Source organism: Podarcis vaucheri (genome assembly GCF_965113315.1).
Source record: "Podarcis vaucheri genome assembly, chromosome: 9".
Classification (NCBI taxonomy): domain Eukaryota; kingdom Metazoa; phylum Chordata; class Lepidosauria; order Squamata; family Lacertidae; genus Podarcis; species Podarcis vaucheri.
In genome coordinates, this window is record NC_138767.1 from 41,007,798 (window position 1) to 41,021,962 (window position 14,165).

Consider the following 14,165-nt stretch of genomic DNA (forward strand, 5'->3'; position numbering starts at 1 on the left):
CAAAGCAATATGCCAAGATTCCACTCAAGGGCTACTGACTGGAAGAGCTGGGGAAGCATCTTCAGCTAAAGAAACTGCAAGCAGTAACAACACATTATACCTCAGTTTATGAACTTAATCCGTTCCGGAAGTCCGTTCTTAAACTGAAACCATTCTTAAACCAAGACTCGCTTTCCCTAATGAGGCCTCCTGCCGCTGGTGCCCTTCCACCATTCGGATTCCGTTCTTAGACCGAGGTGAAATTCGCAAACTGGACACTACTTCTGGATTTGCGGAGTTCGTAAACCGAATAGTTCATAAACAGGGCTGTTCGTAAACCAAGGTACCACTGCATCTGTAAGTTGCTTTGAGTCCCATCAAGGGGAAAGACCAGGTATAAATAAATATCTAATCATAATAATAAATGCAGAACGAAAAACTACTACTTTAGGATAACTTGCATTAACGTAAACTAGTTGTTATACAGCAGTGCTTACAAGGATACATCTCGATCTCTTGCCATAATCTACCTTTCAGGGTTGTTGTGAGCCTCAAATGCTACGCTGAATTCTTCTGGGGTGAGAAGAATACAACTGTAACCTGAGAGCGTAGAAAGAATTATGGATCAGGGTAGCACCATTGCAACACAATTCACAAAATCTTACATTGTTCATTGGGCCTGTCCAGTTTGTGACCTGCAAAGGCAGACACAATCCACCATCCATGTGGTGGGCATTTGACAGCTCTCTGAGTTTTTGCAGTCCCATGGAGGCAGCAAAATCCACCATACATGGCTCATAGGCCGGGTCTAGCTTAATAGGCCTCAAATTTTATAGGCCTGTACTATATGAGAGAGTTGTTGTTAAAATGAACTAAGCAAATAGTAAAAAGGTAAAGGTACCCCTGCCCGTACGGGCCAGTCTTGACAGACTCTAGGGTTGTGCGCTCATCTCACTCTAGAGGCCGGGAGCCAGCGCTGTCCGCAGACACTTCCGGGTCACGTGGCCAGCGTGACGAAGCTACTCTGGTGAGCCAGAGCCGCACGCGGAAACACTGTTTACCTTCCCGCTAGTGAGTGGTCCCTATTTATCTACTTGCACCCGAGGGTGCTTTTGAACTGCTAGGTTGGCAGGCACTGGGACCAAGCAACAGGAGCGCACCCCGCCGCAGGGATTCGAACCACCGACCATACGATCGGCAAGTCCTAGGCGCTGAGGTTTTACCCACAGCGCCACCTGCGTCCCACAAGCAAATAGTAGTTCCCATGAAATACTTATTTAGATGCTGCAAGATGAATAAAGTCCTCCAGAACCGTGAAGGAAGTATGAAGAGATTCCTTCAAATCTTGATGTCTAAGAAATCTTCGAAGAGTATCTAAAGCAGTAAGGGCCTCCTTCTTTGATGGCAAAGGGTGTTTACATCCTGGAAAGTCATCACCTTCATCTTTCTCATAAGTTCCACTTGAAGTGCATTTTTTAGCCTGTGATATTTCAGTATTAGGAGGCATTTCACAATTTATCAAGTCATCATTGAAAGCTACATATTCCTCCAAAGACAAGCCTTTTGGAAACTCAACTCCTGCTGCCGATGCATATACAGCCAAATCAAAATTAATTTCCATTTCTGTGTCCTCATCAATGTTTTCCCCAGTTTGTGATCTAAAACCTTCTTTGCTATGACTTTTAACAACTGTCCCTGGAGATACAGCCCTCCAACATCGGTATAACATGTCAATGGCATCAAGCAAAGTCAGCGTGAATTCCTTGCCACTTTCAACACAGTCTACAAATCTCTTGAGAAGAAGGCACCGGTATTTTACTTTCAGGCTCTTGGTGATATTTTGTTTCACAGCTGTAAATCTGGAGGGTGAGCAAGAAGGGAAGGATACAAGTCTGATAGACTTCAAATTCCTTACCTCTGGGTGAAAAGGGAAAGAGTCCACAAAAAAAATGATGTGACGCTTCTGCATTTGAAATCTCTTGTCAAGTTTGCTCACCCACTGATCAAACAGCTCTGAAGTCATCTGTGCCATAGTAGTTGACTGATATTCCACAGGCAGTGAACTGACACCCTGAAAGCAGCAGGGAGTTTTGTTCTTTCCTATAACAAGCAATGGAAGTTTTTCTGAAGCATCCATATTTACGCCAACCACTACAGTTATTTTTTCTTTGCCTAATTTTCCCAGGGAGCATGTTTCTCCTTTAAATGTAAAAGTAGAACTAGGTAACATCTGATAAAACAATCCTGTCTCCTTCATGTTAAATATATCATTTGGCTGATAAACCTTTAAATAGTAAGACAGAATATTTTGATGCCAAGCAGTTGCTGTATCCTCTGTAGTGGTAGCAGTAGTGGTACGAGTAGTACGAGCAGTAGCTACAACCGGCTGAGATCTGAATGCCAGTCCATACCTTGCTTTAAAACGATCTAGCCAGCCATTGCTGCATTTAAAATCATTATGTCCAAGTTTCTGTGCAAAATCATTAGCTTGGAAGCGTAGCATCGGCCCATTCACTGGTATATTTGAACACTGAGCCATTCTGTACCACTTCACCAGTGCCTCTTCCAGATCTGTATGAAATGCAGTCCTTAACCTTTTTCTTTTAGGGTCAAATTGCCACGATTCAAAGGCTTCTAAAACTTTCTCTTTGTTCTTCATGATGGAGGACAAGGAGTTTTTCTTTATACCGTATCTTTCTGCAATGTCTATCTTCTTCTTGCCACTTTCTATTGCAGCTATTATACTAATTTTGTCCTGGATTGATAAGCTTTTCTTCTTCCTTACTGCAGGCAGAAGTGAGGGAGCATCTGAAGACTCCGCCATGGTACAACCCCCAAACTCCCTCAGAGGCTCAAATGCATCTAGAGACATTCGTTCTGTCACCTCGCTATCCTCAAGTGCTTTAATTAGATTGGCTTTCAAATGAGTACCCTGATCTCATGGTATAAACGTCACTGTGTTAATAAATAAACGTCACAGAGTAGCAATGCCATGGGTATATTCTTGTATATCACAAGCACACAGCTAAGGAATGAGCACAAACAAGCCCTTCTGGTATCTTTGCCCAATAAGAATATTTTCCATAACTTCTCTAGACTGAGTTTCAAACATGTGGACTAATGAACTGAGTACTTTGCAACTAGGAATCTTCTTATCTCACATCAAAATAAAGTGTGAAACGTAACTACAGTTGTACTATATGTAAAACTTGTCAGTACTGCTGCTTTAATTTGAGAGATCTGCTGACAGATGTGTCTATTTGTTGCAGTAGCTGTTTTAACATGGATCTTTGGCGCCCCACTCTATGCCTGGCACAGGGTTAGGGAACCTTATTTCAGCTCAAGGGCTGCTGTCTATTCTGAGCAGTCTTCTGGGGCCACAGGCCAGTGGGGGGTGAAGTCTGAGGCAAAAGTGAGCAGAGCAACTAACCAGAAGGCTAGTTTCTCCATATACTCATGCTTTCCTCTCTCTTCTACAATGTCAGAGTTCAAGGGCACATTCTAGCAGGGCAAAACACTCAAGGAGGGTGTTGAGTAGGCCTGGTGAGGGGTGTGGCCTGTGGAGAGTCCTGGGGGCCAAACAGAGAACCCTGTAGGGCCAAATTTGGCACAAGGTTCACCACTTGTGCTCTAAAAGTAGAATCAAGTCCTATCAAGCATTCCACATGGAGATCTGATGGGAGAATGCACTCAGCTGAACATGCTTTGAAATTTTATTCAGGCCTTTACGCTGAATGCAGAAAAGTCAGGAGTGATCACAGGGAAAGAGCCTGTAATGGGTGAAGTGTGGAGGCTTGGCAGGTGGCTTAGTCTAAATCCTACACTCACTCAGCCATTGTTTCTACCATTGCCATCAATGTAACTTTACTCCCAAAAAAAGGAATACAGCACATTATTCCACTTCCTCTCACATCAATAGAGAGCCCAGGTGACTGCCCCTCCCAACCTATTCCAGCCACAATATAGACTTTGATTCCAACTCACATTCTTCACTGAACTCTATTTAGCCATGATATTCTCCATGCAATCAACAGTACATGAAGAAAGAGCAGAGCCATGTGTGCTAGCCCTGTCATTGCAGCATGTGTGCCAGGCTTGCCCCCACACTGTCTACAAATTAGGTGCGTATCTCCTAAGCAGAGACCACCGAATAGAACTAGTGTATGCAGACTTACTTTTTCTCCACATGTTAATTACATGCAGCCCTGGCACACTAGCTGAGGACCTCACTGCAGCTCAACTCAGCTATGCCACCACTCACTGTCCTCACTGCTACCCCCCTCTCCCCTGGTGGTGTCTTAGCAGCGGGTGGCACTGCTGCTTTTTATTGGAAGCCATGCTTAGGTCCCATCTATGGTGGCTGCCCACCATCTTAATTTACCCAGAACACAATGATCTATGCGATCCAAAGATGGTGGTTACCACAGATGGCAATCAAGGTCAGTCCTATTCTAAAGTGGCACCACTGCCCTTCCGAAGGTTAGATGCCACATTGGCAGCTCAGCAGGGAAGGTGGGTTGGGCTGTTGATTCCATGGTGGTGGCAGAAGAGGGGGTGAGGAACGCAGCTATATTAAGGGTGGTGTGTGTGTGTGTGTGTTATCAGGTGTGGTGGAGGCCCGTCGGCAGCACCTGAAGTCTCGTGTACAGTGGAACCTCGGGTTATGTACCGTCCTCCTTATGAACGCTTCTGGCAACGAGCTCTGCTAACCCGGAAGTAGGTGTTCCGGGTAGCAAACTTTGCCCTGGGGTGTGAGCGGAAGTCGTGCGGCAGTGGGAGGCCCTATTAGCAAAAGCGCACCTCAGGTTAAGAACGGTTTTGGGTTAAGAATAGACCTCCACAACAAATTAAGTTCGTAAACGGAGGTACCACCTCTGGATGCCAACGGGATCTGTTCCGGAGCCCCGTTTGCATCCAGAAGCGAACACAACCCACATCTGCGGGTTGCAATTTGCCGCTTCTTTGCATGCGCATGATGTCATTTTTATCGTCTGCGCATGCGCGGTCGGCGAAACCTGGAAGTAATGCGCTCCGTTACTTCTGGGTCACCACAGCGCGCAACCCGAAAATACTTATCCCAAAGCTACTTCAACCGGAGGTATGACTGTATTTCCGTTTGCCACTTAGCACAATCCCACCTCTCGTAGGAATCGCAGAACTGCAGAGTTGGGAGGGAACCTGAGAGTCATCAATGCCCTGCAATGCAGGAATCTCAACTAAAGCATCCATGACAGACAGCCATCCCACCTCTGCTTAAAAACCTCCAAGGGAGGCCCACCACCTTCCAAAGGAGCCTTTTCCACTGTCAAACAGCTCTTGCCGTCAGAAAGGTCTTCCTGATGTTTAGTTGGAATCTCAACGCCTGAAGGCAACCCTGTTTAGGGAAGTTCCCGGGTGAAACAAGGCTCTTCCTTGTTTTTGCAGCAGGCAATTGAATGCACCTCTGGGAGGGCGGGAAAGGAAAAACTACACACAGCACACCCTTCGCTTTCCGTTCCCACTGGCGAGCTGCAATTCGAAGCGGAGGAGCCTTAAAGAGCACGGCACCCTATTCTACTTCTGCGCATTGGTTGCCCTACACAACCAGAGGAGCTCCTCCTTTTTTCCGCTAGGTCTGCAGCCGCGGCCCGCTTGTCGCAGGCGAGAAGCGAGAGGGGGGGAGACCGGTCGCAAAACGACAGGCCCGGATGCTGTTGCCATGGTGACAGCAACGTGGAAGCGGCCCCTTCGCTGCTGCCACCGCCTAGAGCGGCCCCTTCGGAAGGTTACAGAGCAGCAAGCGGACGCTCTACTTCCGGCCAGGCAGTTCCGGTTGGTGCAGCCGTTCAGGGAGGGAAGCAGGGCGGGGAGGGGGGGTAGGGAGAGAGAGAGAGAGAGAGAGAGGCTGAAGTAACCGGCGCCCGTTTCCTCGCGAGCCCTTTCCGTTTAAGCTGCTCGGCCGTGTTTCCGTGGCTTTTGCGGGGGGAGCAGCTGGAAGCAGCCGAGCTTGAAGGCAAGTGAGGGAGGGAGGAGGAGGAGGAGAAGAAGGGTGTGGTGGGTGGCTGCTGTGGGCGGGGGTGACGAAGAGATGAGCGCCGTGTCCCCCCCCCCAAAAAAACCCCTCCCCTCAGACAGGACCGATGCGGAGCCCTCAGCGCCTCCCTCGCCGAAGCCCTTCTCGTTCCGTCGCCGCCTCTCCCGTTACTCCGCTCCTTCCTCCTCGCCCGCGGCGCCAGGCCGGTGTTCTTGGCCTCCTCCTCCTCCTGCTGCGGCCCCGGAGCTTCAGCCGGGGCCTAGGCCACGTATGAGGGAAGGGCGCGTCCCCCCACATTTCGCTCTTTCCCGGAAGAGACCGTTTCCTATCCTCCGCAGCCTGCCCGGCAGGCAGTGGCTCAACAGGTGTTGCTTTATTTTTATTTTTATTTTTAAAAATGTCACGGCACGGAGGTATAGGACGATGCGGGAAGATTAGTCCTTCGCCTGTTAGGTAACAAATCCGCTTGGGAGGCCTGTCGGGAAGGGGATCCTGGTGCGCACTCAGGGTTCCTGGTCTTTATCTCCTGGAGGGTGGGGCAAAGGGCAGGTGTAAAGCTGATGTGTTTGTGCCCAGGAGGAAGTACTTGTGCTCAACGGAGAAATACAAAGCTGCTCATGGAAAAACGCCCTTTTTGGTTTTCTTCCCTTTCTCACTTTATTTAGCCTTTAAAACACACACACAAAATCTTTAGGTTCCTTGGTGCTCACACCCTTGACTTCCAAAAGTGAAGTTGCTGCTGCTTTGTTTTTGCTCAGGGGTTGTATTCTGGCCATGCACTCTGCGTTCTGCCCTGCTTCCCCAGAATCCATGACTCCCAGCCATTTGGATGAGTTATAGATGAAAGGTTTGGGGCTATGTTCACACAAAGGTGGTTTTCTTCGTTGTGAAATGGAACTCGTAGTTCAGTACTGTCTGGGATTTAAAACTTGAATAGTTATGTCTTCTTATGAAGAAATTTAATATTGGATCAGTTCTTAAAAATTGTTAGGGTGGAAGTGACTTCTCTAAAGTCAGTAGGTGTAGCTGATGGTCAAGCTAGGAAATAGTCATCCATAGGAAACAGCCATGGAATGGTTTTTGCAGGTACATTCAGAATACAGTGAGATGCACAAATGTGGCTGCTGCTTAGTTGAATAATGTACTTGGGTCTCCTCTTGCACTTCTTATACCACAGTATTCATCTTGCAGAGTACACTACTTTGTGTGTATTGTACCAACACTTTCTGGAATTGTGGCTTTTCTGGTTTTATAGATGACTAGAACTTGGAGGATTTGCCCAAGAATGTCCTCCCCCACCTGCCCCATGCATGCTTCTCCTTTCAGTTTTATGTGGAGGTCATAGCTTATTGTTCCTTAAGACAGCTTTATTGTACAGTAGGATATGTTTTCCTGTGTCTTTAGAGGCAAACATTTTAAACACAAGGCTAATCACAAAAGCATGCACCTAATTATGTGTTGTATTTCTGCTTTAACTCCATGATGTTTGCTGTACAGTATATATATATTTGTAAGTTCTTACAGTTTTATGCTTAATAACATGCTACAAGGAGCAGCAGTTGCCACCAGTGTTTTTCTTTAAAATCTTAGGTAACTTTTTGGAAAGCCCCCAAAGCAACACACAATATTAAAATAAGCTTATAAAAAGAAAGAGAAAAGGCAGAAACAACAGAACCAAATAAAGCCTATATTTGAGACCCAGGTGTAACTTTTAAAAATAAATAAAAACTAGGCAGCTAGTGTAAAAAGGAAGTAATGTCATATATATATATATATATATATATATAGTCTACCTTCTGCCATTATGATATTGTTTTATTGAAGGAAATTGTTGGGGGTTTTACAGCATGCATATATTATGGGATCATAATGAATCATAATATGACATAGTTCTGAGATTTCTGGTAAAAGAACTGGAATATTTTTAGATTGCTTAATTGTGATTCCAGGTCCACAAATTGTGATTCGGCTTGGTAGGTAGTGAGACTTTTATTTGTTCCTGTGCCAAGATCAGGGGTCAGCAAACTTTTTCAGCAGGGGACCGGTACACTGTCCTTCAGACCTTGTAGAGGGCCAGGCTATATTTTGAAAAAAATATATATGAATGAATTCCTGTGCCCCACAAATAACCCAGAGATGCATTTTAAATAAAAGCACACATTCTACTCATGTAGAAGCACGCTGATTCCCGGACCGCCCACTGGCCAGATTTAGAAGGCGATTGGGCCTGATCCGGCCCCCGGGCCTTAGTTTGCCTATCCATGCATTAGGTGTTCTCCTTTTACACCCACTGACAGGGAAAGGGGAGTTTTACAGGGAAGTTATGGGAAGAGGAATACAGCAAATCCTAATCCAACCTAAGATAAGATACTCAGGTGCTTCTTTAAGACACTGAACAGATGAGACTTGACTGCTACATTGAGTTTCAGCATAACCTAAATGAAAACTTGGATGTGGCAGGCTGCATGAACTGTTTGATGGGTGGTACAACATGGCCAAGTCACCGCTTCATGTATGCTCACCCGCAAAATCCTGTTTCTGTCTACCTACTCATATTACATCCCACAAGTGGCAGACTTTGGGTTTTCAAATTTCAGAGGTGCCCTGTGCAACGCCAAAATTCAGCACCCCCTTTCCTCTTGCCTTCCATTCTAAGTCATTGTTGTGGTTTCCCCTGTGGCACCTTCTCGGCTTGGCACCCAGCGCAGGTGAACCAATCACACTCCCTTAAATCCGCCTCTGACGACACCAGTTAGATGCAGGCTGGTCCTAACTGTGAAAGAAATGCTTTAAAAAAATGTACTTGCATAGTGGAACTTACTGGAAGCCTTCCCTGCACGTTTAATTTTCTGTTTACCACTACTGTATTTGTGGGTTCTTGGCAGGTTAGAAAGGCATCATGTAAAACCACACTGTTAAACATACTAATTTGCAGTGAACTTTGCTTAACTTCCTCAGTCCTAGGAAGCACAGCGATTAATGGTAACTACTTCCACTTGTTGAAAATTCTCTCCATTTTCTCTATTGTGATTGACACAGTGTCATTCATTATGAAGTGAAAGAGTTTGTTTAATATTAGATTAATATTCAAGTTGATAATGTCCCCTTTACACATAAAATAAAGGTCTTTGACAAGACCTGATTTTTATTGTATTATGTTTTTTAAAAAAGTTCAGTGTATATTTTCTGAATTGATGGAAGAAGAGAGAGAAAGGGGCAGTGGGTTTAAAGAGGGCTAGAATGGTAAGACCATATGGTCAGAGTCTTCAACATCACCAGCAAAGAGTAAGAGCTGAATATGGGGTGAAACAGTGTGGGCTTTCCAGCAGCCTGCATATCTGAAAAGAAAGGGGACTAGTGTTGTTCCTTGAGATTCAAATATTTAACATTTATATGTTTTTTTCAAGTTTCTGAAGTGCTTCAAGTGCATATCTGCTAATTCTATTGTGCCAATATTAACTTCTTTTTTAGCAGGTGAGCTTATATACTTAAAATGGCATTTAAAAGTTGTTAAAGGTTTGAAAAGTTTTAAGTGCTGCCTTTTGGCTATGATAAAGTAGCAAGATGTACATCAGTGTAATGTAATCCATGTGATTCAGTTTCACTATCTTACGTTCAGTGTGTTCTTGTATGCTAGGTAATGTAGCCATGTGATGGAAATACTTTTAATTAGATACAGTATAAATAAAACATTCTAAATTGGTTATAGTGTTGAAATGATGATTCCTGCAGTGGACAGGTCCATTGCTTTTAGTGGGTCTACTCTTGAGTATAGCTAAGGTTGGAATCCTAACCTCACATGCCTGAATGTAAGCCACATTGAATTCAGTGAACTTACTTCAAAAAAGACTTGGCTAGGATTGGAGCCTTAGTTGGATAGTGCCTTTAGACGCTCTAGGTCTCTTGAGTTTAGTTGTAAATAGGCACTGAAGGCATCAGCAGTCAGTCTTCCTGTTCCCCTCTATAACCTTCCTACAGAGTGTTTGCTCAGCATTCAGTTTCGGCAGGGAAATAGGAAAACCTAGGTTTAGGGGAGGGTTTGTAATCAGGAAAAGTGGGAGCATACATATAGTAAATAAGAAAGTATAGTATGCAGCATAGTCTGCTGCAACTCTCAAAAGATTATTCTTGTTTATGGATTTAATCGTTCTGGAACAGGAGCTTTATGTGTGAGGAGGATTGTAAATTGCAGCATAAAGGAAAACTTTTTTCTTTCTTTTCCACCTTCCCGTAACTCTTGTGCTGTATAATGCTAAAAGATTTGGATGGACTATCATCAACAAACCTGATCCATTTGCTGTATATCAGAGTGGTAGAGATGAAGACTATGTATTTTTAAAGGAGATGACCTGATTCATATCTCGTAGGCTTAAATTATGAATTGGAACATAATTTTGCAGTACAGTTCCTGGTTCAAAATGTACCAGCATGTGTTTAGGGTAGAAAGTTTAGGAATATGTACATTGAGATAAAATTCATACTTAAATATGAATATTTGTATGGACTTCTTTTTAAAACCAGATTAATGTTGAGATAGGACTGACCATACTTAAGAGTAAATGCATGTAAAATTGACCCAGGTGACAAGTGGACTGATATATCCATCATTAAAATTCGGGGGCTGGGGGAGGTTTCTGGAGAGGGAAAGAAAAATAGTACTAGTTCTGCTCCTCCTTCACCTGAAACCTCCCTGTATAGTTTGGAGAAGAGCCTTATTTTAACCTCATGACAATCTTCTCTTTGACCTTAATCCCCCTAATTAATCCCAATTATAGAACATTGAGAGCTGTTACAAGCTCACCCAGAACAATTTCCCTTTTTATCTAATAACACTCAACATTCTGTATCTCAGCTGCCTTCGGTATTCTGTAGGTCCTGGAAATTAAGGATTAGGTTCTTCTGGGGGCTTCCCCCCTTACAACTAAAAACATTTCTGCAAACCTAAAAAAGTCCCTTGTTATGAAGAAAGTACTGTCCACTTTTTGGATTTCCCTGTTTCAGTTCCAAACTGATAGTCATGAGGCTATGTAGGTTTGATTGGCGTGTGACCGCTGACGTGTATGCAGATTTTGGCCCCGGAAAGGGAGCAGGGGCAGGGTTAGGGTTAAATGTGCATAAGTTGTAAATTACCTGTATCTAAAATATTGTTGTGGATATCTAATACTGAAAAAGGTTCTCAGGTGCTGGTATACAGCATTGTGACCTTGAGTTTATTGTGTTAGTGTCAGCATTTTGATCTATAAAGGTAAAGGTACCCCTGCCCGTACGGGCCAGTCTTGACAGACTCTAGGGTTGTGCGCCCATCTCACTCAAGAGGCCGGGGGCCAGCGCTGTCCGCAGACACTTCCGGGTCACGTGGCCAGCGTGACATCGCTGCTCGGGCGAGCCAGAGCCGCACACGGAAACGCCGTTTACCTTCCCGCTTGTAAGCGGTCCCTATTTATCTACTTGCACCCGGGGGTGCTTTCGAACTGCTAGGTTGGCAGGCGCTGGGACCGAACAACGGGAGCGCACCCCGCCGCGGGGACTCGAACCGCCGACCTTTCGATCGGCAAGCCCTAGGTGCTGAGGCTTTTACCCACAGCGCCACCCGCGTCCCGATTTTGATCTATAGGTAGAACTAATAGTTATTTGTTTTTAGATTGCTTGGGAAAATTTGTATTTTTTTAATTAGTAGTTCTAGTTTAGCTGAGGGAGCCCTTAACTATTCTCTTGTTGTTCTGTCCCTTGTGTTATGAAAGAGAGTAAAAGTAATTTACATTTCATGATAACATTTGCTAGTGAATGAAAAGTGTACTAATTTGGATACATATAGTCAGAAAGGTTTGTAAATATTTTGAAGGAACTTCCTTAAAGCACATAATTTAGTTACTTGGAAGAACTCAATGCATGCTCAACTTATTTCACTTTCAGGTATGTCAGAAAACAGCAAGAATCCAGAAACTGTTGATGAACTTCACCAGGCTCCAGAAGAACTCCAGTCTGACTCTGAGGTGACTGGGTGATACAAGTGGTTGTAGCTATTTAAAATCAACCAATCCACTAACAGGCTCAGACTGGGGAGAAAATTGAACCAATCTCTTTTAATTGTTCTTGATTATAACAGAATATTATTTGTCAAATTCAAAACATGATTAACTGAAAACAAATTAATTTTTACATTTGATTTTGTATTGCCCCATTAAACACCAAAGTATTCTGTCAGAGCATAGGAACAATAAGGATTTTATAGATAACCTTGCAAGTGTTCTTGTCCCTTAGCTTCATTTTTGTCCCCACAGGTTTTTTGGTGGTTGGGCCCACCTGGTGCTTTTTCAGGAAAGATATACATGACAGACCTCTGTGAACCTATTGATCCACATTCTTGTGTGTTTATAGAGAAATAATTAATAATAAGATAGAATCACAGATGCTAGATGGTTTGATAAGTCATCACTATGCCCTGGTACATAAAATCTCATAATAACCCCCCACTGCTGTTCTTTGGCAAGATCTAGCTGAAAAGCTTTTAATTGGCCAGGTAGAAGACAGGGGAGATAACATACCCATCTCCGGTATTTGCACCCTCATAATATGGATCTTTGGCTACCACTTATTTTGAGATTGAAAACGTTGCCTAGTCTCATCCTGAATTTGAGAGACTATTACAGTTTCAGCTTTTGTTGTAAGGGCACAGCTTCCCCTTTTCGGGTAAGGAGCTTATTTGGTGCTTGAGTAACTTCTTGCAAAGTGTCCTATTAAGATGTGGAACACAAGAAAATGGCTGAATCCTGCTCTTAAGTCTGTCCTTGAACAGCTACAACTGGTGCAAAATGCTCCAGGCCACTTTCAGGTGATTATATCCCGTTGTTGCTAGTCAGTTGTGCTAGTTGTATCTTAGGATAAGGGCAGAGCCTTGTTGGTTGTGTCCCTGGTACTATGGCAAGCTCTGCATAGTGCAGTCCACCAGAGCTTACACCTGCAACTTTTAGAACAGTTGTGGGAAGTTCTGTTTTTCTATAAGGGGCCATACTCCCACTTGGTGCTGATCTCTTGGCAGCTGCATGTCAGTAGTGGGCAGGGACATTCTCTTTCTGGAATGACTCGATCAAGAGAAACACAAACATCAGGCAAAGGTGGCTGCGCCCAACAGAGTCTCTAATGAATTGCTTTTTAACTTGTAAACTGCTTCACATGATGGTTGACTGCGAATGTTGGAGGAAAAGTCTGTACATTGTAAAGAACCCTGTGAGTAGTGGCTACTCAGTGTTGGGAGTAGAGGCTTGGCTTTGTTTTATCCCGAAATGCAGCTTGTCCCCATAGGAAGGAAGTGTCATTCATTTAGGTGGGGAAAATGGACATCACCAGGGCAGTGGCAAAGCATGTCTCTGGTGAGTGCCCAAGGTAAGAAGGGAGAGAAGTCTGCCTGGCTGAATGTGGAGCACAAAAATCTTCCATGCTGCTTTCACTCTAGCAGGGGTCGGGTCCATCAAAGCATGACATTATGCATGGTCAGCCAATGAGCTTCATGACTGAGTGGGGATTCAAATTCTGGATTCCTTGGTCCTAAAGGGACTTGCTAACCACTACACTACATAAGTGTGTTTGGGATTGAAGCCAGTTCCATTGGACTCAGTGGGGCTTACTTTTGAATAGACATGTACTGGCTGTAAATGAAGGATGATGATGATGATGATGATGATGATAAATTTGTATACTGCCCCATACCTGCATGTCTCAGGGCAGTTCACAGGATAAAATCACAATATCAAAATACAAGAAAGCCCCCTTTCCACCCAGTAAAGTGAGATGTGATAGGAAGGGTAGGACACTCATTCCTTCTTCCAGAAGTTCACTCAGCTTCCCTGCTCACTGCTGAGGAAGATAAACCTTTTCCTCTGCATCCACCTCAGAAACTACCAAAGCAGGGGCAGAGCAATCTGTCTTCCTTAAGCTCACCTGGCATCCCTCACAGACAGCACGTGTGTTGCAGACCAGATTAAAAGTATGTGGAGGGGGATGAGGAGACTGCAGGCTACATAGGAATGTGCCATGGGTAAGTTTTTATGTTGAGTCAGACTTCAGTACAGTTTGGTGGTGTCTCCCTTTGGCTTTGAGAAAGCAGGGAACACAACCCTAAATAAGCAAGACTTGTGATATAAAAGTATTTAAAATAATCATAGCTGGTTAAATT

The 14,165-nt window shown here is 44.3% G+C and overlaps 2 protein-coding genes across 4 annotated transcripts in view; one reads left to right on the forward strand and one right to left on the reverse strand.

Moving 5' to 3' along the window:
- Positions 1-1,219: 1,219 nt before the first annotated feature.
- TIGD4 (tigger transposable element derived 4) lies at positions 1,220-5,785 on the reverse strand. The gene is made up of 2 exons (XM_082237691.1): positions 5,241-5,785; positions 1,220-2,934 (listed from the first exon to the last, which is right to left on the reverse strand). The coding sequence occupies exon 2, from the start codon at positions 2,849-2,851 to the stop codon at positions 1,253-1,255; it is 1,599 nt and encodes a 532-aa protein (XP_082093817.1). The 5' UTR covers positions 2,852-2,934; positions 5,241-5,785; the 3' UTR covers positions 1,220-1,252.
- Positions 5,786-5,813: 28 nt separating this feature from the next.
- Positions 5,814-14,165, forward strand: part of ARFIP1 (ARF interacting protein 1) — a 40,724-nt gene continuing 32,372 nt past the window's right edge. Inside the window, exons 1-2 of one of the 3 annotated variants that reach the window (XM_082237726.1) lie at positions 5,828-5,971; positions 11,906-11,985. In XM_082237726.1, coding sequence (XP_082093852.1) covers positions 11,908-11,985 — 78 coding nt within the window. In that variant the 5' untranslated portion in view covers positions 5,828-5,971; positions 11,906-11,907. Of the gene's footprint in view, positions 5,972-11,905; positions 11,986-14,165 lie in introns of all 3 variants that reach the window. The other 2 variants (XM_082237728.1, XM_082237727.1) reach the window with 2 other exon arrangements.